At 37.1% G+C, this 27,117-nt stretch overlaps 1 protein-coding gene and 1 non-coding gene across 2 annotated transcripts; both read left to right on the top strand.

Annotated features, from left to right (window-relative positions):
- Positions 1-1,017: 1,017 nt before the first annotated feature.
- LOC146135204 (uncharacterized) lies at positions 1,018-27,093 on the top strand. Its single transcript, XM_083395404.1, has 9 exons — positions 1,018-1,182; positions 6,449-6,557; positions 12,936-13,095; positions 14,978-15,146; positions 20,755-20,864; positions 21,665-21,730; positions 23,367-23,598; positions 24,066-24,164; positions 25,064-27,093. Exons 1-9 carry the CDS (start codon positions 1,053-1,055, stop codon positions 25,513-25,515), a joined length of 1,527 nt encoding a protein of 508 aa, XP_083251530.1. The 5' UTR covers positions 1,018-1,052; the 3' UTR covers positions 25,516-27,093.
- Positions 15,258-15,331, top strand: Trnat-ggu (transfer RNA threonine (anticodon GGU)). Its single transcript has one exon. It is a non-coding gene; the product is annotated as a tRNA-Thr (tRNA).
- Positions 27,094-27,117: the final 24 nt, after the last annotated feature.

The following is a 27,117-nucleotide window of genomic DNA, read 5'->3' as shown; positions in this document are numbered from 1 at the left end:
GCCAGTCAAACTGTAGTTCAACTGGAATTGTTTGAATAACTGTGTATTTGTTTTATTGTTATCCAGTTAAGGCATTTAGAAAGTAAGTTAGAACTGATTTTAACTACTGGAAAAGCTTAATGAACCTTTATTAGCTACACGACTGTTCAGTGTGCGCTAACAGGGCATAATAGTTAGATTTTGACTTTTGTAGGATGCCAACTGGATTTAATTACGATATTATTTCCGTTTCTTGACAGCTTAATGCGATAGACCGGGTTTCGTATTTCGTCATTAATTCCAAAGGGAGAAATAATTTCTACAGGCTAACGTTGGGTTGTTACCTATCACTGCCAGAATGTGAATAACAACTGGAAAACATATATATATTGATTTCTTACCCAGCAATTCGTTAAACATTAAGCAATCAGGTATTGATCGAATGTTGGCATCCTAACTAGGTAATTCAAAAGTGTTGTGAATAAAATCGACACAAAAGCTTGTTTAGCTAAATTATAGTTAGACGTGTACCAATTAGTTGTAGTTCATATTTTAATCTTTCAGTTTCTAGCTTTTTAAAGCACGAAAATAGCAGTTTGCGAGTTAGTTTTTTAACTTTACGAAGCAATATAGAAATACAAAAGCTGGACAGCTGTTTCAAAGCAGACGGTCGTAACTGCTGGAATCTTCGTGGCAAATCGTCAGAGCTTACGCCAGTCGAACAAAGACTGTTTTTTCAAGACCAGGCGTTCGCGCTTCGTAACCATTTGCGATTGTTACGGCTGAATGGGCGAGCGTAGTACTGTTATCTGGAATTCTAACACATTTTCGTCCGGGGTTTATATTGCTAACATTATTTGGGTTTTGGTGGGAGTTAGCGTTTGGGTTTGGGTGGGTCAAGTATTATTATTATGTTTATACTCAAATATGTATTTCTTCCTTGCTATTTCAATTTTCGTTTCTTTACTGTAAAAAAAGTGGTAGGATTCTAGACCAGCGCCGTAATGTCTTGTCTTGGCCCTTCACAGAGTTAAACAAAGTAACGTAGTAGGGAAGTATAGCACTGTGCAACCATGCAGTGCAGTTTGACGGCGATTATGCTGACTCTTATGCATCTTACGGGCACCGCAATGTTCGTAGGTGCTGGATGGATGGCTCTTGACGAGACGCTTTCACTTTTGAAGCAATACGGGCCACAGGAAGGTTGGTTGTGTTTTAGTCTTTAATAGCGGTATAACGAGTATTTGCATGTCATTTTTTCCGACTTTGGAAGCGATAGTATATGTCAAGTCGCCATTAACGTTACATAATAGCATTTATTTTGAAGCCTAATGAATGGGGGTTGTTTTTCGACGTATAAAATGAGTGTGTAAGCCCATACAGAAGTAGGTTGCATTTTGTGTACTTTTATAATTTTAAATGTATTGAATAAATCTTATTTAAAAATGATGTTAAAAATAAATAAAGACTTATTCGAAATGTTCACGAAATGTTGCCTACTTTTGTGTGGGCGATTATATTCAATCTACTCAATCAGTATTTTGGTAAAGCAAGGGCGCCGATGGAAACTGCTATCTATCCTAAGGTCCCAAATCCAGCACCCAATTTATCACGATGAACAATGAAAAAATGACATTTCAAACGCTGCTATCTGGGCTTGGACTTGATTGTACGTCGATAAGCAGAAGGCATTTAGCGACCATTGTTAAAAGTCGGCATTACACCTGGAGGCACTGCTTTTTTTTCAAATTTTACAAAAATCTGTAAATAAATAACCATATTATGTTGGTTATGATTTTTTTACTTAACCAATATTAACCTCTAACCATTTGGCCCGGTATGCGTTTCGTTTAGTTACCTAAAACCCTACAAATAGCCGAAAATTCGCATTACTGTGTTACATATTTTGTGACGCAGCCCCCTGTGTTAATCGTATTGACAATATGCCACAGTATCCACTGCTGACAGCGTTGGAGTAACCACTGGTTATTGTCCTATAATTGCAGGTTTGCCCAGAATCGATTAACGTCATTCTTTTCTTAATCGCAAAACGTTGTATCGCGACAACCGTGAAATTAGTTGCAACAGTTTTAAATGGTCTGTCATATAGAAAGGTTCCCATTGACCTATCGGGCTTAAAGGAAAGCAAACAGCAGGTTTCTGTAAATCGTTGCTCCTTAAATATTTTACTACCACCTTTTCGAGGAGAACTTGTTTAATTTAAAGGGTCGTTAATACCAATATAGGCTCTGTCAAGAATCCACACGAAAGTGCCATGCAACGTGAAAGTCATAGTTCTTGTGGTCAATGACTTCTTAAGTTTCGAAACATTGTTTTCGGAGCCGATACCCGATGTTAAGTATTAGTATCGGTTCTCGTCCGATGCTATTCTGATATTGGTGCCAATCCAATAGTTTAATTACCTTTCAACGTAGAAATTGTCGCATTTAACAGTAAATCATTGGGAAAATACTTATCCTAATTTTGGATCGGATCGGCACCGATACCACCCTAGTATCGAACGAGTACAGATACTACCACTTTGCATCGGGTATCGGCTCCGATCCGATATTATCGGACGAGTACAGATACTACCACTTTACTTCGGGTATCGGCTCCGATCCGATATTATCGGACATCCCTAATCACCATAATAGACGTATGATAAAAAGCAAAAAGCAACCATGGTAGAAAACTTTTTTCTAAAGCAGTGTTTCTTAACCTTTTATACTTGGGGGCGCACCTTACGAACGAAGCGAGCGCGAAGTTTTTTTGTTTTTTTTAATATCGTTTTTTTTTTACTGATATTCAACTTAAATTGCCTGCATTTTTTATTATATGGGTTTTATAGTTGCATATCTTTAAAGGGGTTTCCAGCCTTTGAGACTAAAAACGTTATTTTGTCCATTAAAGTCTTATTCCGATTAATTTACTTATTTTGATATGTTTTTACTATTGCTCGCGGCGCACCTAGCAGCCTTCCATGGCGCAAAACGCTGCTCTAAATACACCACGTTTTAGTTACTAGTGCGTAGTTTTTATATATACTTCGTTAACTGTTCAACCAACCATAGTCCCCAGTCAACTATTAAGATCGTTCGTTTTCGTTTTAACCGGGCACAAAATCGTTAAAGAATTAATACCGATCGGTCAATGCGTTTTTACACAACGGTTGACTTAACAATCGATTAAATGACCCAAATTGCGATTATTGTAACGAATTAACACTACTATTCGCCATAGGCACACCAGTGGTAAAAAATAATGGTGTAAAAAGTATTCCCAATTAAAAAAAAAAAAAAACATTAGCCAGTTGAAAAAGTAAAAAAGTAAATACTTAGGATGGCGCCTTTGAAACATTTATAAACGGGCTACATAACGTCTTAGCAATCTTAACAAATTCGGTTTTCAAATGTTGGAAAAGACAAACGTTTGAAATATTGAAACTTTTTTTACGAAACGTTAGTAAATGAATATCATAATTTTGTCAAATAGTATCTAAGGTTCTTAAACTTGCTTGCAACATTGAGAAAGTCAAAAACTATTCGCGTCACATTTGCGACGAAACAATAACATCATATCTTGAAAGCCGTCCCTAACACATGACAGACTAAGTATAAACACCGAACTATTATTATTTACATAATAAACAATGTGCATTCAAGTCTGCCATACTTGTCTTTATGCCTATTGTAATACGAAAAAGTTATTTTTCACAATTGAAAAAAGTTTTGCCGCACATTTTTTCTCTCTCAAAGCACACGGGTGTGCTACGGCACGCAGTTAGAAAGTCGCTGATTGCATAGGTTGTGTAAACCTGCTTATATTCCAGTGTATGGTTTAATAAAAATATCAAGCCCATACAGAAGTAGGTAAATTTTTGAACGTTTCGAATAACTCTTTCATTTTCAATAAAGATTTATTCGAAACGTTTAAAATGATACCTGTACTTCTGAAGTGGCTTTTATATTCTTATTACGTCTTACTACAACCTCCAACCATTATGCACCAAAATGTAAGATTGATATTCAACATCAAAATATATGACCCTCATAAAAAAACGCAGCCTGGCAGCGAAGTGTCAAAAAGCGTAACTTGACACGTCATCAAGTGACGTATTTGCACCCCATGTCCCTATCGCATTACCCCCTGAACAGGAGCACAGTCAGGAAGTTATTCGCGACGGGAACGCGTTTTAAACCGCGCCTGTTGTTCGTCCTGAACGTTTTAGTGGAAGCATTTAAGTGTCAGCGATGTTCGTGGACCGTGGTGTTCATTTATAGCGTTTTAGAAACCACAATATGAATCTCTTTAACAGATTTTCAAAAGCATTACTGGAAATGTATATTATAATATTGTTGGCCAAAACGAAAAATCGAGATTAATATAATGATTTATTTTGTATCGGCACCGATACCACTCTAGTATCGGATGGAAAACGATACTTTACTACTTTCACTTGGCATCGGGTATCGGCTCCGATCCGATATTATCGGACATCCCTATAGATAGGGCCCGATGAAAGCACGGTTGTGCGAAAGCTTGTCGAGAATCAAATACAATTTGTCTTTATACAGTGCCACCTGATTTCTCTATTTTTAATTAACGAGTTAGTCATATGCGTTAGCGGCTCTAATTTACTGAGTATGACAAATGTGAATTATCCTAATTAAATTACTGAAAATCTATATCTTACTTCTGGAAGTCACTTATTTACCGCATTTGTCGAGTGTGTTAAACCTTTTTTAACTTGCTAAAATGAATGGTGTTTTTATTGCCGTCCCAAGTGATCGCTCACCTCAAGTATAACATGGAATTTCGTCAAATATTTGATTTAAATGATTACCAACACTATTTTTTGGAACTTGAGTTTTTACCGATTTCGTGGCACTTTCTTTATTTTTGTTTTCCTTAAGCCAAATTTTAAGATTTTGTTAAGCGCTTCACCAATCGCGGTACTTAACCAACATTAACAAACTGTTTTGCACAGGTTTCTTCTAAAATATAACAAAAATATTAGACACTTATGCCAAAGCTATTGAGCATAATCGTTGAAGGTTGTAGTGAGACGTAGTAGCAACATTAAAGCCCATATAGAAGTAGGAAGCATTTTAAACGTTTCGAAAATTTCTTTATACATTTTTAACATCTTTAACCTTGGTTTAAGTTTGACGTTGGAAGAATATAAAGCCCATATAGAAGTAGAAACGTTTCGATTACTTAATTATTTATTTTCAACATCATGTTACTTTTATAGGGGCTTTAATATTCTTACTATACGTCTACAAAAAAAACAGTTTAAGGTTGAACCTGTTCCCCACAACTTGTCGAATTCCTTTTCAGCTGTACTCCTATTGCACGCGGTCTTCATGCATTATTAAAGCCCTTTTGGTCCCTCACAAAACGGCCGGCTCCTTTTTAAAAAGGTTTTTTTTTTTTGCCAAAAATGATAGAAAATCGCTTAATACACATATGGCGCTAACACGAAATTGAAGAGTGGATAATTGCGTGTATTTAAGAAATAGATGTGAAATTAATCGAGAGAAATAGCCCGGAAATAGGTTTAAAAAGGGAGCCAGGCCGACTTAGTTGCGGCCATGAAAACTGGCCCCATTATTCAGTTGGGCGCGAGCACCCGCATTGTATTTACCTCACGAATGTAAAACGCGTGTTCTTAAATGTGCACGTTTTACTGTATTGGAATTTCAGCATAATCGGCAATTTCAATGCAATAAATGACTTTATAGTGTTACAAGCGTAAAAAGATTGACGTCTAAAGGAAACTGTATTTCCGGATTTTCTACTTTGACCTGATAAAGCACGGTTGTGCAAAAGCTTTCACTATTTTAATACATCTTGTCTTTATATAGTGCCACTTGATTACCCCATATTTGCACAGTCACTTACTGATCTCAAGAACAGTTTACGCTGCGATGGAATTATAGACAATGAAAACGTTAAGGCTGACAGTTTTCATAAGATTGTCTGTTTCTTCTGGTATTTTGGAAGAAATCCATTGCGTATAGAGGCATTGACGCTTTATCTAAATTTTCTGCAAATCTTTGCTTGATAAAGCCACAGAGTAAAAATGTTTTAAAATTTGTAATAATAAAAACGCTAAAAAGAAGAAAACAAAAAATCTCTAAAAAAATACACAAATAAATCGTAAGAAAATACTAAATTATTGAAAGAAAAAACACTACAAAGAGAGTAACATCTATAGTAAGAATATCAAGGCCCATGCAGAAGTAGTTAGCATTCTGAACGTTTCAAATTATTTTTTATTCATTTTTAGCATCAACAACTATTCCAAACGTTCAAAATGATACCTACTTCTGTATGGGATTTGACATTCTTACTACATCTTACTACCACAACCTCCAGCTACTATATGCTCCAAATAATAACAACTAAAATAGAAAAAAAAGTTTTACTAGTCATTTAACCACCACTTTTCTTTGCTCACCAGGCAACGGCAACCCAGCCGTAGACCCTCCCCCTGAATACTGGATTAACCCACAGAGCCACCAATGGGAGCTAATTAACCAAAGACTCAGAGGAAACCTCGTTCCACAAGTGTAAGTTGCAAAAAATAGCGGATTTTCGCGGCAGTTTTAGTTTTTTTTTTGGTTAACAATTACAATTACCAGAGAAGCTGGTTTTAATTATTATAAAGTCACATGTTTGATAGCCATTTCTCTTGTAGTTTTTAACCTTACTAGTATAACGCATTAAAAAAGTAACCTTAGTAGTATTTGGAAAGCATAGTAAAAAATAAATATTTTATAGTGAGCACAATGCTTACCAAGCACAATAATCTTTCTAGTAACAATAACGCATTGAAAAAATATTGGTAAAAAAAAATAAAATCGTGACAGTGCCAGTAAAATTAACTTGCTTGCATACCCCGTAATTTCTCTCGCGAACCCTGGGGTTACACGTACCCTGCTTGAGACCCCAGAGTTATTTTACGCTGATTTTGAAAGAAGTGTTTTGAAGTCACATGAGCAAAAATTGCGTTTTTTGCAACAGTGACAATTCAAATGTGGTCATATTCCAAAAACGGCAAGGTGTGGTCATCTTTCACAATGACTATATTTACTTATTCGTATCCAGTCCTTATGTTTACTAAAACAAACACTTGCTGCAGTAACGTTCTTTGTGGGCGTGTATTTATTTACACGGGACAACCTCATGTTTGTAGGGCAAACTGAACTACGAATGTCGCTTAACCTTTACTTGGTTTAAACCTTAACGAACATTTAACAGGACAAGGGGTAAATCAGTGGTTGGCAAACTGTGGGCCGCGAGTTACTTTTGAATAGCTTAGTGTTATAATGTAGTTGTGGGCCGCGTGATAGTCGTACATTCATTGCACTTTATAAGTTCGTGTGGCTAAGAATTTTTAAATCTGCTCAGCTTGGAAAGGCCCACGTGCCAAATGTGGTTCTGGGAGCTTGTCGAACTATATTTTGTGCCAACTTAAACTGAATGCAATTGAAAAATTTTTGCGCTTCGCCCTTATATTCTTTGTTTTATCGTATGTTTTACATTATGATATGCCAGTGATTTGGGCACCAAGGCGCCGCCGTGTTATATTTCACCTTTAAATCAAATATCCTAAATCCGCAACTGTTTTCGTAGTGGTTTACGCAGTGGGCTTTCAATAGCTCTGAAAAGCGACTTTGGGCCGCGACAAAAAAAGTTTGCCGACCACTGGGGGAAATGAACACTGGGTTTTATTTACTTATTTGACACTAATTGCTGTGTCCGAATAGTTTCTGGTTTTCCCTTTGAACCTTCTAAACCGTTTAAAATGACTTGTAAAAACTAAAATATAAAATAAACGTCAAAGTTCAATGGCGGAGTAAACAGACACCATCTAAATGTAGACGTTTCTATATGGACTCGTATCATCACAAGGTAATGTGACTAAAATCTATTCAAGCTTCACTTATAAGACTCCGAATGATAAGAAATGCGTCCCACCTTTTATAAATAAGGTTTGATTAGATTTTAGTCACATTGACTGCTGGTAATACAAGTGCGTTTTAAAACGTCATTGAATCACCCCCAAGTGTCTCTCAGCATTCAGTTGTCCGTTGTTTGTTTTGATTGAAAAATTACACCTGTCAGTTCGTCGGCTCCTTATTGTTCACTTGCCCGAAACAATGCGACACTCCGACAGCTTTTGATAAGCGTCCAATCAACGAAAACAAGTGATTTTGTAAGGGCGCCCGGGCGTTCTTCACATATTTCATTTCCAAAACGAACGCTTTTCTCGATTTGTGCAAATCAGGGGTTTTGAAACTGGGGTCCATGGAGCTCTTGGGTGACCGTAAACCAGTTGTAGGGTTCCTAAGTTAAATGTTGGTGTATGTTTGAGTAATCAATTTATGTATTTCGACTTTCGTTTCACTTACACATTTTTTGAACAGAAGTCAGCAGATTTCTGAAGGTTATTTGTATTTTTACGTCAATTTATGACGTCATCTAAAAAAATTCTCGCCTACCATGGTCCACGCGAGCAAAAAAACAATTCAAGGGTCCGTGGTAAAAAAATTAAGAACCCCTGGCTGCTGTAGAAGGTTTGGCAAATTTATATTTGATTCACAAAGGGCTGAAATCTTTCTATTTCATCTAATTTTTTAAATTTTTTTCACTATGAAGAGCAGTATTGGTGTAAGAATTTGGTAGAAAAAAATGTTTGACAAAAACTTCTACTCAAGCTCAAAAGCGTTAAAAACATACTGAGTGGCTCTTAAAAGTAGACATTCAATTTATCCGAATTTTGATGTACAATGACGGCAACAACTTATACTGTAAAGGCACAGGCCTGGTTTACACATTATAATTTAAGCGAGCGCTTTCTCGATTTATGTATACGGTTTGGAAAATTTATATTGGGCTAAAGTTGTAAAAAAACAGTGACTTTTTTTGCAAAATGCAGCTTCTTATTCACGTTGTTTTCTGAAGAGAGAATTAACCGATAAAAAGTTACAAAATGGGCCATAGTTACTTACAACAACAATCGCCTGATTTAAAGTAAATCGCTTGTCAAAAAATGTTTAAGATGCGTTAGACCAATAGCGGAGTGTACATTTTTTCTCAAAGTGCTGCTTCCAAGCTTATCAAGCTTTTTATCTATATCTGGCTGAGTGCTGTATATTCGATTCGCCAGGCAACCAAACCACACATTGGAGTGTTTTTCTCCTACGCGTTGGAAACTGTCTTTCGGCCAATGCGAAGTTTGAGACGAAATCTTGCCAGACAATTTACAATGCGTTACTAGTTAAACCTTTAGCCCAGGGATGTCCAACCTGCAACCCGCGGGCCTATGTGCGGCCTGCTAGTCATTTCCACTCCCAAGTAGTATTTTAAACGTTCAATATTAGCCTAATTAAAATGTACCAGTCATCTTTTAGGGGCGCACTAATAGTATAGTATGGGTAAAAATATATATACATAACTCTAAAGGCCAATACTTAATTTTGAAACTTAATAGGTTCTGCGGCCCATTAAATTATTTCAAGTATCAATGCCGCCCACTATAATAAAATGTTGGACATCCCTGCTTTAGCCCATGCCTTTCGCCATGACATTATAATATTTTATTGAACTGCCAACTCCTTTTTTGAGTTTCCCGCTAAAACCACTGTTTGTTTACGTTTGAATATACGTATCCGCCCCTGATTGGATTAAAGGTTTTGTAATGTAGGTTTACTTAATTGCTCTGGTTCTGCTTGGCCGCGCGCCATTGAATTTGACACTATTATGTGTGAGGTTTTTGTTTTCTTGTATTTAGGAAAGAGGGTGTTATAAAATTGAAATCCACTGCCATTAGGGCTATTTCAATACAAACTTTTCTTAAAAAGTGACTGTAAGGTTATTAATGGGTATTTTATTGAGTATTTAAAACATTTTTAAACAACAGACTAAAGCGATTCCCAAATTTTACTTGTTTTTCTGTTTCACTGCTTGTTGTCTTAAACCACCAGTTTACAGAGCCCTTTAAAAAACGACAGACTTTTATCTAGCTTTTTTCACAGTAATTTTTCGCTTTAATGTGACCTTAAGCCAGTGTTCCTCAACATTTATTTCGCGGCGACCGTAACTCTAAGCGTTTAAGTAGCCTATAAATAACAGCGAAGATTTGGCGACCCAACAGTTTTCTTTACTGGACATTTTGAAATCGAACGAAATAGAACAGAAATGGGTTCGAATTGAATTGATATGGGCCATGCCTTCGTATTTCTTCCGCCATTTTTTCGAATTTTGAAGAAATCTCGCTCAAAACTAATCTCATTAAAATCTAACCATAAAAACTACTGCTTTCGGCGACGCAACCAAATCAAACTGCGACACAATTTTGGGTCGCGACCCATATGTTGAGAAACATTCTTCTTCCGCCATTTTTCAAATTCTGAATAAATCTCTCTAAGAAACAATATCAATAAATCTAATAATCTGAACTACTGCAGTCGGCGACCAAACCAAATTTATCTTTCACACAATTTTGAGTCGCGACTAATGGCTTAAGAAACATTTGGCCCAGCAGAGAAGGTTGATATTGAGAAATAGTGTTTAGGGCCACTAAAAGAAGGCCGACTGAATTTAGAGCCGGCCATATTTGGGCCATAGGCCGCTTTTACGGATTCCTATGTCTTGACGGCGAAGCATAAGGTTATCTTTATAGATATGTGGGAGGCAACATGGTGATTTCTTCGCTTCAACGTGACTTTGTATAGAGCGTATATATTCAGCACTCGTATAGCTTGAAGTTGTTGTAGATATCTCGTAACCACAGATAGCATCGGCGCAGTTCGCCCAGACATACGATCACGTTTACTGGTCGGAGTTGCTGATGGTACGTTGTTCATGGGACATCAACATGGCTTAAAGGATTGTATACTCAGCTCTCTTTAATATATTAAGCACACGCATAGCTTGCAGTTGTGTTCTACAACAACCGAGGCATTGTATCAATTATAAATTTGATTTTTTTTAAATATTTTTTTAATAATCATTATAAGAAATGTACCCACGTTGAAAAATTGCGAGGAAAACAATTTTCTAATTAAAAAAAAAATCAAACGCGAAAATACGGTTAACGGTGAAAAAATGCCTACTAATTGGCAAGAAATGTATTGTCTGAAAATGCCAAAATAAAAAAAGAAAGGTCCTTTAAACGGCTATAAACAATAGGCAAAAAATTGTTGTCAGTTTAGCGCATATTCAAAGTTAGGAGTCTATCATGCTTGTACTATTCCAACATCTTTTTTGTTTTTTTCCAATTTTTACCAAATGGGTTTTACATTGATTAGATTAGATTTCTGTTTAATTTCGCGAGTCCGGTAAATTTAGTTCATTTCTACCCGGAAAAGCTAAAACACGTTTACATATACAAGTTTGTTGCCAGTGCGTTTAAACTTAACAGAAAATAATGTTTTGTGCGATTAAGATGTGGTTGTTTCATAAAGGCAACATGTGCAGTTTTTGCTGTTGAATACTAGGAATTCAATGCCACAACAAAGCACTGGAACTGAACTTTAGTCGATGCAAATTAGTTTAACTAAGTCGCACGCTTTAGCCGCGTTTGACTTTAAGTATAGGTCTGCTTGTCTTGAGGGCATTTGCGCTGTGTTTAATCTGAACTTTACAGTCTGAAAATGCATTGTTTCTAATGTGCATATTGCTTTGTTAACTGCGACGCCTTATTTAAAGGTTAACAACACCGAAGAATGCTGCTATAACGCCAATAAGTTTTTATTTATATAAATCATAATGCTTTGAGTAGTACTTCTTCGCATAGTGCTACGTTGCTCGTTTTTAACTTCAAGTGACTGAAATGTGTATAAAACGTAAAGCCGAACCGTTCTTTTAAAAATTATGTTTTATAAAAGTAGTTTTACATACGAAGTAAATATATCAAAGCCGATCTGTACGTGGACTTTGAAATTCTTACTACGTCTTACTACAATCTCCAAGCATTAAGCTCCAAAGTATCTTTTTACATACATTGATACATTTAGTTTCTTTCAATTTGACATGGACCTTTTAATTTGAAAATACACTTAATAAACGGGTTTTTGTGCTAACTCAGCACAAAGTTGTGCCGAGTTTATGAAAAACGGACGCTTTGGCCAATAATTTCACTGACATGGCGTAATATTTGATAGTAACGCCGTTATGTGTTTGATGGCGCAATGCTAGACTCTGGAAGATTGTCTGAAGTCACAGTTTACTTTATAACCTGGCTACGTAATACCACGGCCTTCCGGGCTTTACTCAAGTCAATGAGGTTTAAGCAAATTTTAACAAGGCGTAATTTCGCAGCTTTATTATCTAACTGAATATTGAAAATAGGTAAAAAATAATGTAGGTAATAAGCAGCTGTGGAGTCGGACTCAGGACTCGTGACTAGACGAAGTTTTGCTAGAGTCGGATTTTCACGAGTCCTACGTGCGCAAGCGCAGTACCAAATTCGGAGGAATACTTTCCAACCATGTATTGTGTATGGATGAATTACATGGCGCCCCTATACGTGGATTGCTGTATATCCACCTTAAATTTGGTTACGTAAATGAAAAAAAAACGAAATATAACCACAGTTTAAACCAGTGGTTCTTAAACTTTTTAAGACACGCCCCCCTTTTACAGTTTTAACAAAACTCACGCCCCACCTTGTTTCGAAATCAAAAAACATAAAGCAGAGCAGCAATTTATTTCCAGATTGTAACTGTTATTTGGATACCAAATGTTTACTTCGAGTATTAGTAGCAGGGAAATATCACTTCGCCTTACAGTTTGGTCATAATTCATATACAGAGTTTGTCAATTTCTCGAGCCCTCTTGTGAACCTCACTCGCCCCCCAGTTTGTGAACCACTGTAATCAGAAATCCATCCACACATACTAAATAAAAAAAATTACCCCCAACCCTATTCTTTTGCACAGGTTCAAAGGCATCCAGTATTACCTGATCGCGCTGATAGTTTTCATGCTGATCAACAGCCTTGTGTTTATGATGGACGCGGTTCGTAGCAAGAAGGCGGTGGACGATCGACATTACCAGGGAAAACGAACTGGACTGCAGAGGATTAGCTGCACAGGATGGGTAAGTTAAATACAACAAAAAATATGTGGATTTTGAGGCTCGCTTTGCTAAAAAACAGTGTTGTCACAAAGTCTTTGGGTTGTCACAAAAGTCGAAATCTTTGAAAGCTTAAACTTTGAATGTCTATGAATTGACTTACATAATATTTTGACATAGGATGGGTCGGCTCGCTAAGCTAAAAACAGGGTTGCCACAATTTTTTAAATATTTTCAAGTCTTTTAAATCTAAAAAGTTTAAAATATTTTGAGAAAATATATATATATATATATATATTTTTAAGTCTTTAATAAACCCATTTTTTTAATAGTCTTTAAAATTATTTTTTTTCCGGCTTAAGGTATGTGTTTTAACAGTACTGTCTGAAATGATATTAGAAAAGTTTTTTTAATTGTGTTGCTCGAGGTATTTAATTTGTTTTGTATTTTAAACCATCAAGGGTTCTTACAATTTTAGGTCTTTGGAAGGCTATAAATTTTCTTTGAAAAGTCTTCGAATTTATTTGAATTTTTTCGTAAAATTGTGTGCAACCCTGAAAAAACTCAGCAACCCCTGCTTTAAATTGTAACGATTTCTGCCATAAAAGTTGCTTTCAGGGCTTTGATATTCATTCTACGTCTTAATACAACCAACAGCCATTATCTTAAGACTTATTCGAAACGTTCACAAAGTGCTACCTACTTCCTTATGGGTTTGATATTCATTGTGAGTCTTACTACAACCTCCAACCTTTATTGGAAGATTTATCCAAAACGGTCACTAAATGCTCATTATTTCTGTATGAGCTTTGGTATTTATTCTACGTCCACATACCTTCTAACGGTTTTAAAAAAAATAAAATTAAAAACGCTTTACAAGCATTGCTTTGTGATTGTATCGACATGCTGTGTCATTCGTTAAACCTCAATTTCGTTCGATTTACAAAGAAATTCGACAAAATCGATGTTGACATTTAAAAATAATTTCCCTAACCACGGTCCTACCGGGCACCTAACGTAGGACTGACAGCATCGCGAATCAGCATAATTGATTTCAACAGTGATGTTTAAAGCCCTAGAGTGATTTTTGAGATGTATGCGCAACAAGTTCTTTTGTACAAATGAAAATCAAATTACTTTTACTTTTCGACGTATTAAATTTCTTAATATTTTATTATTTTTGCTAGTATTTGTGCAAGCTAACTGGTACTTGGGACATTGCAATTAGTTCAGTGCGACCTAAGCTGGACTTGGTTGTTTTTCCGCTAATTTGATGTATTATAAAAAAGCGTGTTACACCTTTGGAACCTTTTTAATCCGCATATGGGTGTATTTAGTTCGGTTGTTCATATTTTTATGACAAAATCGAAAGGCGAAAGATGATATTCAAAACTTTTTCGCAACAAAATATCAATTTAACATAAACGCGACGCTTTTCCAGCCTGGTAGCTTTAAAGCCATGTGTTAAATAAACTCATCATTTTGGTAGACATGTGTAGCCACAGTTCCCTGGACTTACATATAATGGCCGCATAATCAATCGCTCGTGTTATTTAGTCCAAGCATAACCTTTTAAAAACAAACTGTGGTGGCATTTAAATGCCCATTTCATTTTATTAAGTTTGGGGTCGGTTAACAAAAGGTTGGAGACCACTTTAAGAGGATGCTTTTTTGGAGATTTTTCGGGTAAACGTCTTTTAAAATTTTCTTAAAGTCGCTGAATTCACATAGGGCGGCGTTTCGATCACATGATTTCTGTGTCTAAAACAGTTAATGTGTTTTCCGAATGAGTTAAAGAAGAAACTTTTAGGTTGGTATAAGCTGCCATAGGTATTTGGATTTCACTTCACACACTTTTTTACTTTTTTCCGAATGTTTACGACTAATAAATGCTTTTTGTCCACAGCTGACGGGTTACGCTGTGTTCCTTGCCCTTATGTGGTTCGTGATGGCAGGCTTCGTTGTAATCCCGATCCTGATGTGGCGCATTACAATGCAGAGATGCTGGGATCTCGCCAGTCCGCTCTGGAGTCCTGGAACCTCACAGTTCATTTGCGTCGATCTCGTGCAATATGGTGAGTTGCTTAATACAAGGGCTTTTGGTCCCTTTCGAATAAGGGCGTATGTGCGAACAAGATGCAGTAAAAAATAGTGCTTTGGTTGGTTCTTGACTCGCTCCCCTCTAAGCCTGTGTAGCTCAGTTGGTAGAGCGACCGTCCCGGTATGGCCGAGGTTGTGAGTTCGAACCTCACTGCAGGCTAGTTGTACGAACAAGATACAGCACTCTTGGTTAATTAGCCGTATTTGTCCTATTCAAAAACTCAAAAGTGCCACTGTTGACAGCAGCAGTGGTGCTATGATTATAACCGACCAGCTCCTTCGTTGAATAACAATACCCACACGTATTTTACTCTTTGGAATTTTGAAAGGAAAGCAGTCGTTCAATTGCCTTTTACTCACATTTACCGGGCACACCATCTGGCGATTTGGAAAGCTTAATTGGATTTTTAGTGGTTGTTTTCCACTTAAGCTTTGTTGCTTTTTAATGATCTAGCTCAGTGTTTCTCAATCTTTTTTCGCGGCGACACAAATATTAAGTGTAAGTATGACGACTACGGTTTGGCGACCCAATTGTTTTTTTTCCTTAACGAAATATCCAAGATATTTAGTAAAAATTCGCAAAGCTCTCACGAAAAACGAAGAAACAATTGAAATCAACACTGTGGCCACACAAAAACGCCGACTGTAGTGTAAAAAACTTGACCCCGAGCCACACCCGTGACCCCATGACGTCACGTGTGTGGCGCGAGCGTTGGCTTACAGTGAAGTGGTCTTAAGTGGTCATAAGCCCGACTATTCGCAGTCAAGTTGGGGTTTGGCCTCTAAAACCTCGCTTTTTTCGATTGCTCTCAAATAAGCCTTGGTAAGTCTCTGTCAAGGACCTTTGTTTTACCATTTTTAGGCGTTTATTAGCGCTTATGTTGCCTATTTCATTATTGCAACACGTTGCTTTCCAATTTTTTATACAACTTTGGTAGGTTACAACTTTTGGTCTTTTTCTAAAACGCCCTTGGAATTTAGGGTAGTCAAAGTGTGTTCTAGCTGCGTGTAAATAGGGGCTGGTTCAGTATTCTCAACCCGTGCCGTGCACCTGAAATCTCGGTCAATCACAAATGTTGGAACCCATCGATTTCCATTTTGAACTAATTTTACTTTGGATAAGGCATTCATCATTGATAACCAGACGAGCACACCCACGTATCAAAACACCCACACTTACCATGTTGTACACCCACACACATCACGCACACCCAGACACGTGCATAAATACACACACGCAGACACACACGCACGTGTATACATCAAAGTGTTGTGTACATAGAAAACCTTGTGTACATAGAAAGAACCTGCAATATATGGAAATCCTTTAAACCAGTGGTTCGTCACCGCGGGGCGACCAATGAACAAAAAATTGACGGATTTTTTTGTTACAATGTAATGCTAAGTTTCTCTAACGTAACTTTAAGCATTCATTTAATTCGATTTTAATTTTGCATTGAACTTTCGACTCCAGCCATAAGATCAAAATTTAAACAACATCAACGTCGGAATAAAACACAGTTCAGAATAAAACCAAAATCGGACTAATCCGTAAAAGTTTTAAATAATGTCTAAATCGGAATGAGTCTTAAATGACTAGAATAAGGCCCATATCATTTTTATCAAACCCCAAACCCCACCCCTAACTTCATCACTAACCCTCCTTGTAAAGTTTCAACCCTCACCCAATTTCTAACCCCACCCATTACCCACCCTTAACCCCAAACAAGGACGAACAACATGTTGCCAAAACCAACAGGGTCAGCAGGTATCTGCTGCCGAAACGTCGGTTAATATCGATTTCTATTTATTTATAAAAACCGTCGAATACCAACGCCAACGTCTGGTCGTGGTCGCGTGTGGACATTGTGACGTCACACAGAGGGCGCGCGACGCGGCGTCATGCTTGAGCGCGTGTTATGATTCGCCTGTCGGCCAAAAGTCGATTGAGTGACGGATTCCTGGAACGCACCAATGTAAGAAAAAAAGGATTAGGTTTAGATCGACCCGTGGATGCAGATTAAGGTAAAGGTTGTATAGGGCTGGGCCTGGGTTATTTAACTGGTAGATTTTTCTGATTTTTTTATTCTAGAAAAATAACCAATTTTTCAAACCTACGAAAAAACAAACATTGACGTTTTTTTGAGTGTTTTGACTTTTAGCTGTTTTTAGGTCGATTTGCAAACTGGACAAAATACTGGCAACACATTTTCTTGAGTTTTATGTGCTCAATACAGATCTTGACAAATGGCCAGTTTTCAAAAAAAAAAAATTTTTGGTATAATTTATAAATTAAAAATCAATAAAGTCGAAGCTACTCAACTAGTGGCCCGTGGTTCGTTTTTTTTTCTGTTTTTTTTTCTAATCTATCGAAAAACAAGTGTTTTTTTTATAAAAGCTAATCTTCAGTTTATTGAAAATTTAATTGCCCAACAGCGAACTGGCAGCTGAATAGGGCCAGCGCCACCCAGACCGTATGAAATTTAACAAATGTACATTTTTTTCAATTGAACAAAAAACTAAAATATGTCGATTTATAGAGTTTCGTGTTTTTGTGTTTTTCTTGAAACAAATGTCAATTTTTAAAAACGAGGTTTTGGCACTTTAAATAATAAGGAAAATCAATTTGTTGAGCACGAACAATGAATTAAGGGGATACGTCCATCACATTTGTACACAGTTGGTCGCTAAATGGGCGATTTACAAATTAAAGCTGATATTCTCATAATAAAATTGTGTTACCAATTAATAGCTATATCAGTAAATATAAATATATATATAAACTTGAGGTTTCTTTGCACAGTTTTTTAGCGTTCCACTGCTATTTCACGTATTTCGATCGATAAAATCCGCTTTTTGGTGTCGAAGGAGTTGTAAAACGATTTACAACCCACTAACAACAGAAGAGTGATTTTTATCGACCGAAATGTTGCCTTAAGTGGGCCCGGCTCTAATTCGCACTTCACTTTCGAGTCTGGTAAATCAACAAGGGAATGTAATACGCCAATGTCAAATCGTGCGGGAGGCCTTTTAGACTGGCGAAATGCCAACCAAACGTTTCGTTCGCTGGGGCTCCTACTTCTAGTACAGAAGGGCTTCTTAAACTGGAGTCCATGGACCTCTTTGGGGTGCGTGAGCTAATTTTAGGGGGTCCATAAAGGTCAAATTGAAATTTTAGTGTATATTTAAGAAGTAATAAATTTTGTTTTTAAATAATTTAAACGTTTTAGCACTGAATGTACTTAGACTCCATTTTACTTAATTCATCAGCATATATGTTTGTTTTAATACCGTCGTTTGTTGATATTCTCCATATATCAAAACACACACACACACAAAAAGACTTCAAGATCTAAAACAACTTTATTCAAACACACAGATCCTCTAGGTTACCACAAATGAATTCAATTTGAATAACTATTTACTTGAATTTACAGTATACACATTACAGCGAAATACGCGAATCATCATAAAAATTCCCGAAAAATGTCAATTTTACTGCAAATTTTAAACTTAAATCGAATCTTGTAAATCTACTGCAGTTGGCGACCCAAACCAAATCAAACGGGCACCCAATTTAGGGGTCGCGAGCCATGGGTTAAGAAACACTGTTTTCATGGGTTAGCCCAAAAAAGTCGCAAAAGCGAACGGGCCTGACGCTTTCCCAAACAGCCACGATGCTAAGTGGGCGCATTCTACACTGATTCAGAATCAAGACCGTGTCGCCGTCGGTAAAACTCCTGTGCTGACTTGCACGATGATAAATCGACTGTTTTTTCTCCGTCAACGGGTTTGTCTGACGTTTGTCGGTAAATGGCACTGCGGTGTAAAAAACGTTCGTTTTTTTGGGGGGTGGGGGGGGGGGGCTAACTTTAGATGTCCGATACTTTGTATCACATATCGAAAACGATATTTATCGTCCGATCCAATACGATGTCAATATTTTCATAACTATCATAAAGCCAAATAAAAAAAATGCGACTATTGGTCTCTGACTGGTGCCTACATTGAATTCTAACATGTAAAGCACAATTCGTCCTCCTTTTCCCTATTTATATTCCATGGTCACACCTTAAGTAGTCCACCCGTTTTAAAAGAGGTTAAATTTGCCACATAGTTCCCGTAGTCCGTTGGTTTGGTAGATTTACCCTGTTTAAAACTCTTCCTAACAATTGCAATGTCTACCACCAACCACTTTTTATTATTTTCTGTCTTTTTATTTCGCACGGCCTAAAATATAACGAGGGTCATTTTAAGCAAGCGGTTCTCAACCAATAGGCCATGGCTCACTGGTGGACCATAAGAACATTTGAGGTGAGCCACAGACCAATTTAAAAAGCTAGATTTAGTTTTTTTTGTGTCACTATATTTAATTTTACAGGAATAATGGCTTGGGGAGGAATTAAAAAGGGAATGTAAATTTATTGTTCAGCCGCAAGTATCTTACTAATGCATGGTTGAATAAATAATCTGCTTTGAAATATCTTCTGCTGTGTTTTGTTCTAAGCCTATTTTACAGTTTTTTCTTTCATAAAAATTATTGGGCCACAGAATTTTTTTGCAACGTAAATGGAGAACCACTGTTTTAAGCTTATCAGGCCACCTAGCGGATAAAAAATGTAACGTTTTTTTTTCGTAGGATTATACCCAATCTCTGCCTTTTTTGTTATGGTCATTGTATTGCAGTATAAGGAAATTTGTCTATCAGGCTACGGCTGATGTGTAGTTGAAAACTGTATGCGATTTGTTTAACGGACCGAGTAAGAGATTCATTTTTTTTTAGATGCAAAAACAGTTTAACTTATTCAATAAAAGATTACGGTATTACGTTCGTGTTTCCTTTGGCCGGCCAACCGGTATAATGCGTGTTTCGAGAATTATATAAGTGATTTCGCGTTATTTCGAGCGTTAAGGCGATTTCACTCGCTTCAGTAATAATTTCCAATTAACGTGCTCAGTGGGACATGAAGCTGTTTGACAGCATTGACTGACAAGGCTTCATAGCATGAAAAAGAGGACTATTTGTGGTGTTGAAAAAATGTTGAAAACGGATGAAAAGATAAATATTTTAAAACGTTCAAAATGCTACCTACTTTTGTATGGGTTTTGATATTTTTTCTACAACCTTCAACCATTTATATATCTTTATAAGAGTAATTCAAAACGTTTAAAATGCTACCTTCTTCTGTATGGGCATTGATATGCTTACTACGTCTAACTACATAGAATCCACAATTTAAAAAGCTCTCCTTGGAATATTTAAGAAAAAAAAACGGATTAAAAAATCACCGGCTTATAATAATTAGAATCCATAATTGGCATTAAGGCAAATTATATGTTTGTTGGTGTTAATACACACATAACAGTTAGTAAAAGCTAAACTTGGAATATCTGGGAAGAGAAAAAAAATGATTAGGAAACACCGAATTTTTTGGTTGAATTTTCACCCGTTTTTTCTGTGTTTTCAGACAAGGTTTTCTTAATACGGCTAGCGTTTTTTTTAAACGAATTTTCAGCCCAAAGTTTTTCCAAAGGCTTTTCAGCATCGTTTGTTGTTTAACCGAGTTTTTTCTGTATTTCCAGGCATGGTTTTCTTCAAGGAAGTTCCAATGAACAACGGGTACGGCATGATTTGTGGACCGGGGGGTAACTACCAACCCAAGCGAGGGGACCTGGAGGGTTTGTGTGAAAACGTGAGTGAAATATTTTGCATTTGTTTCTTTGGTTTCTCGATGCAGCAACTAGCGTGTTTTATATTTAACATAAATGTGCGAAAATGTCAGTTCTTTAGGGCCTATATTTCAGTAGAAATTCAACCGTGAACATTTCACAGTTTTAGTTTCTCAGCGTATGGCTCGCGACACCTGAATTTTGAATTGCAGTTTATGTAGATTGGTACTATGAAATGCTTACTATAAATATATCCGGTTATTTTTATTGTGTTTTTAAATATATTAGATCATTTTTATAGTGTTCCGTTTGATTTGGTTGCGTCGCCGACTGCAGTAGTTAATATAATTAGATATTAAAATTGGTTCTGATAAAGATATCTCCAAAATTTGACACAATTGTGGAAGCACTACGAAGGCATGGCTCGTAATAATTAACTTCGAATTTACTAATGCTAAAATTTCCAAGGTTTTGTCCGCTTACAAAAAGTTCAGCGAAGAGATTTGGGTCGCCAAAGCTTCGTTGTTATTCTTACGCTAAATATTTGGGCCGCCGCTAAAAAGGTTGAGAAAACGGTTATACCGATGTTACAGCCAAGAAAAGGGAACAAAAATTGACTTTGTTTTATAGCTCTTATGATTTCAGTCGGATAATAATAATGGTTGCCCATAATATTAGTCGTTGTACTTTTTCGAGCGAACGAAAATGTTTTTTTTTTTAGTTTTTATGCGTTTTTAGGTAACATTTCACTTTATCAAGCGTTGTATGTAAAGTTAAGAAATACTTGAACCATTCGAATCTAACCAGGTTATTTTTTGTGCAGTATTATCCCAACTTCATCCTATACTTGGTCGCCTTAATTGGAGCTTCAATAGCAATGTTCACAATGGTAAGTTAACATCATGTTCTACTTTATCTTGGATTACAAATTAACGGCTGCCCCTGTTAATCGTTTTTACGAGTTTTAGCTCACTAGGCGCAAAATATGGCCCCTTATAACAAGTGTAACACCTAAGCGAAATAATAAGCTTTAAAAGTATGCGCGATTATATACCAAGCACGTTATGTTTTTCAATAAGCACAAATCGTAGAAATTAGCACCATCCTTTAATTCCAAACCTGCCATAATGCATAAAAAAATAGTTTTCAAGGTATCTCGTGCATAGCTGGATTGTAACTTTCCGGGCTATTTTTCCTCCTTGAATGGCCTCAATCTACCTTATGCTCGAAACCACACGTTTTTATATTTTTTCACTAAAATCTGTTAAGAAACACCCCGTTTTTATTATTGGGCCACCCAAGGCCAAATGGCATTCGAATATAGCAAAAATACGCAAAATTGGTAGCGCTCAAATGTATTACAAAACTGGTACATGCATGACGTCACTTAGATCACATTTATGACGTCATTCAGCTAGCACCTATAGCACAATTAAAACGAGCGCGTTAGGAAAGCAGTTAAACAATTGTGGAAGATCGATATTTGAAATCAGGAAAGTGCTGATTGGACTTTGTGGCTTTGCTCTACATTGAACCTGCATTTGGCCTGGCTCTCTAATCAGGTTTAGTTTAAAGTGTCGGCCAATATCGACCCGAACAATAAAGAAACGTCCTTAATTTTAATTAAAATCACACTTTGAAGTACGTCGGAGTGAAACGGCTGAAACAATATTTTAAATCGCAATCGCGAGTCCCTCATACCATATTGAAAACGAAAATAGAAATATTTGAAACGTTCAAAATGCTACCTACTTCTGTATGGGCTTTGATATTCTTACTACGTCTAACTACAACCTCCAGCCATTATGTTCCGAATGCCTAATGTTTTAAAACCACTTCCAATTTCACAGTTCTGAAGCATGACTAGTTTTTAAGATTTCACTTTTTCTGTTCAACGGTTAAGTACCCCAAAACTGTTAAATTTCTGCTCCCTTAATAGGAAACAGACTCATATGATTCGTGTGACTTTTATGGCATTTTTAACCCACATTCTGCAATAGCTAAATTAAATGGGATTTATAAAAAACTAGGTTTTTTGACAAAAAAATATATTTTGCTGAAAAATCCACTTCAAAATGCAGCGAAATTTTTATATACAATTGTGACAGTTACGATCTCTATTCGATTTAGGGTGGACCTGTATTTTTACAGGGGATTTGCAAAAATAAATAAAAATAATATTTTAGATGAATTAACTGTTGAAACTCACCGAAAGCCATTGCATACTAACCGTATCTGTCGATCTATGATGCAAGTATAGGGCAGGCTAACTAAACAACTAGCCGGCAGTGAGGTTCGAACTCACGACCTCGGTCATATCGGGAACGTCGCTCTACCAACTGAGCTACACAGGCTCGGAAAGGTGCGAGTCGAGAAACAACCATTTGCCAATGCTTGCTACAATCTGTTAGTAAAAGAAACTTGAAACTCTTACCCATTATGTGCCACAGAATAATTTCCAACTCAACCAACAAATCGGATTCCCAACTTAAGGAAAATAACCTCGATCTCCCACAATTTTCCAGGTGTTTTTCGCCCTCCGCTCGGCCAGCAACTTCGTCTACCTCAAAGTGCGTCGCTTCGAGCGCCCCATGCCGCCGGGACATCCCCAACAGCAGTTCCGCCCCGGCCGCGGCCCACCGTCCCACTTCGGCAACAGCATGCCGAACCCCAACTACGAACACAACGTCCTATTGGTCGATCCTAATCACGTGCCTGGTGACGTGGACTTGGACCCATTCGACCGTAAATCGCCAGGTTCGATAAATTAGGTTTGGAGGAAAGTCGGATACTTTTTGCGTTTTATGGCAAACTGAATGTGTAAAATAAGAAGATATCTCCTCGCCCTTACACCTAAATGACAACAATTAGTTCAAATGGGTGCAAATATTCTTTTGATTTTCCTGTCTTGGTCAACGTCAGTCATTATTAAGTTCTAGTCATTTAAAAGAGAAATATATTTCGCCACAAAACAAGGCATCAGCAGTCTCTACAAAAACAACAAAAACTTTGCGGTTTATTCCGATAACGGTTCTCGATATTTGACGAGAAATACCGCGTGCCAATGTTTTAAACAAGTCAGTTTGATTGACTTAAGTCCAAGTCAATTCATTTAAAAAATAATAGTCCAAGTCTGGTATTTTGCACTAAATAACAAGCTGCAGTGCAAGTCATCGGTTGCCCAAGTCCAATGTTTTTTTTGTAAGTTTTTCCTTGTTTTCCAGTTGGCGAAGCAATGGAGATGAAAGCGCGCCATTATGACGAAAGAAACTCGTATTATGACGACAGAGCTAACGGTGATTACCGACGTCATCCAGATTCAAGTAAATAAAACATCCGCTTTTACGTTAACCTAAAATATTCAGCAGCAGAGTATATGTGGCAGTGTGGACTCCAGCCATAACATCTATTTAAAAACAACATCAACGTCGGAATATAACACAATTCATAATAAGACCAAAATAGGACTAACACCTAGTAGTATTAACATCTATTCGGAATAGGCTTAATTGGTCAGAATCAGGCCTAAGCAACTTTTTATATAATCTTAAACGCCACCCCTCAGTACACCGCTAACATCATGGTATTATAAATTGTTCTGCTTTAGTTATTATTTCTTCGTAGGTCTTATTGTTTGTTCCCGACAGTGCCGCATTGCAGCTATAACATTAAGAACATTAAAGTTTGAGCAATTTTACAATTTTTATTTGTTTTATTTCTAAATTTGCTTCACCATAAAAAATATATTTGTGATAAACAGCAAAGAATTGCGTAATTTTCAACGCAAAATAAAGCACGGTTTACACTTTTAACCGGTTTCTTTATCCGGAAATTTAATACAGATTAAAAAAATTCACCCCAACGAAAAATCAGTTTAAATAAAAAAACATAGCGAGGGGTACAAATTCCTAATGCAAAAAACTAGATTTTACCACTTTCAATTAAAAAAGAGCGTTTTCTAATAAACTACGACAACTTAGGATACGCCTCTGTGTAATCTCAACGCTGCAAATCAGCACCAAGACAAAGATTTTACCCTTAGTTTGCGCATGAAAACTCCCGAGTCAACCTTTCCTCTACTAAATCTAGCAATTACCAACGACCTCTAGTGGCCTGGGCATAATACATTTCCTAGTCTACATTTTTTGCTTTTAAAAAAAAATGATGTACAGCAGCCCTAACACACGATTTTACCGTTTTTACCCCCCTGTAATTTGCTCAGGAAAGCTGAGCGAGTCGACCTACGGCCCCGAGTCCACAGTTCCACCTTACGACGTCGACGACAAAAAACGTCGAAGAGCCAGGGAGGACGAACGGTCACGGCACAGTGGCGCCTCAGCCGACGACCGCAAGCCCATCATCCACTCGGACAGCGACCGCGACTCCCGACGTCATCACGCGTCATCGCGACGTCATAACACACGTCATCACTCGAGCGACGAATCACTGGCGCGTGACGAGATGCGCTCCAACGCGTCCTACCGCCCGAAACCATCCAAGCGTAGAACGCGCGGCGCACAGAGCGAATCAGACCTCACCCGTGGATCCCGACGTTCTAAGAGTCGGCGTTCAACAGCGCGTGACGAGTACGAGTCGCCCCCTAGTGACTACTACATCCAGGAAGACTTGGAACGACGCCAGTCGCGCCGACACATGTCCAGGAGCATCATGTGATTGTGACGTCACTTTGGGCGCTGTGTTGCGTCACAGTGGCGCGAGATTTGAAACGGTACAGCTTCGAAGGCGATCTAATGTTGTTTGTTGCTGCGATAAACGGCCAGGGGATGTCCGATACGTTTGTATCGTGTTCCGATACCCGATATTTTGGGTGAAACATCTGGGGTCCGATTCGATACCAATTATTTTTATTATGGCCGCAAAATAAATAAAAAGTTGAAACCTGCACACGTTTTTTTGTATCGTGTTACGATACTCGATATTTTGGCACAAATATGGTCCTTCGATTTAAAACCATTTTTTTACAACTGATGTAGAATAAACGAGTTGTTGAAATAAAGACCGCGAAATGGTTCATGTGGTATCGTGTTCCAAAACTGATATTTTGGCCGAAACGCCCGACCGTCTCCAATTAGACGCAACTATTTTATTATATTTTAAATGTTAAACGAATAATTTAAATAAAGATATAAATAAAGTATGGCTACCCATTTATACTCGATGCATAATTACCCCAAATATGGCTTTCAGTCGTTATCAAAAGACTTTATCATTTAAGAACTAAACACAAGTTTTATTTATTGTTTAAAACTAAATTTGCTTTATCGTAAAACAAAAAAAGTTAATTTTGTTTGTGAAATTACCGTTTCTGACATAAATATCTTTCATGCCAGTAAACACTAAGATTGCAAATCGTGGCTAAAATGAAAATACATGTAATACATTACTCAGTATCGGATCGGCACCGATACCGCCCTATAGTATCGGACAATATCCGATACCACAACTTTGTAAGTATCTGATACTTTCGGACATCCCTGCTGGTAACCACACGCTTTTGTAATTTACTGTGACAACATATTTTGAAATCAAATCGAATAATCATCCTGACCTTTTAGAATGTGACCTTGTTATTTTTTCAAGGTTATTTTTCCAACGTGTTGGCGTCTTTTTTGTTGCGTGCTCCTTTATTACTTTTTTAACGTGACCAAAATAACGGCAGTTTGCTTAAAGTTTAGGTTGAACTAAAACAGGTTCAAGGACCCAGAGTTGCGACTAGGTTTTGCACATACTTTTTCACGCTGTTAAACGACAAATTACATTGTTTACAATTTGTCGTCCCACAGTGTCACAGACTTGGTAACTAGATTTATTTTAGCTCTTTAGAAAAATGTTGGAAATAAAATTAGAGCGTTTTAGTAATGCTTTATGATGGGCAAATCCGTGTTGAATACAGCTTACAAAAATAAGTTTGTTTGCTGCAATGCGTACAATCCAGTTTTACTTTGTAACATGGTTTCTCAAATCGAGATACAGCTATGTATTAGCGTTGCCAGCTCAAATTGTTTTCCAAATGAAAATTAATTCTTGAGCTAAAAGCGATTTTTTTGAAGTTTAAAAAATGTGAAATTCAATTTCTTTCCGCTTATTATTAGCCGCTTTATTTTTACGTTCTTTCTTTTAACTTTACTTAATTGGTGTTCTCTTTTATTACTGCACCCGAATAGCGCTCGCGCGTTTTCTGGGTCACTTTTGTACAGACGCAGTAATTCTCGAATAAATCGCCCTGCTGGATTTTTGCTCGTTTTTTTTTGCCGA

This window comes from Ascidiella aspersa, chromosome 8 (genome assembly GCF_963924565.1).
Source record: "Ascidiella aspersa chromosome 8, kaAscAspe10.2, whole genome shotgun sequence".
Classification (NCBI taxonomy): Eukaryota; Metazoa; Chordata; class Ascidiacea; order Phlebobranchia; family Ascidiidae; genus Ascidiella; species Ascidiella aspersa.
Note: the sequence above shows the minus strand (reverse complement) of the source record. Positions and strands in the feature narration are given on the sequence as shown.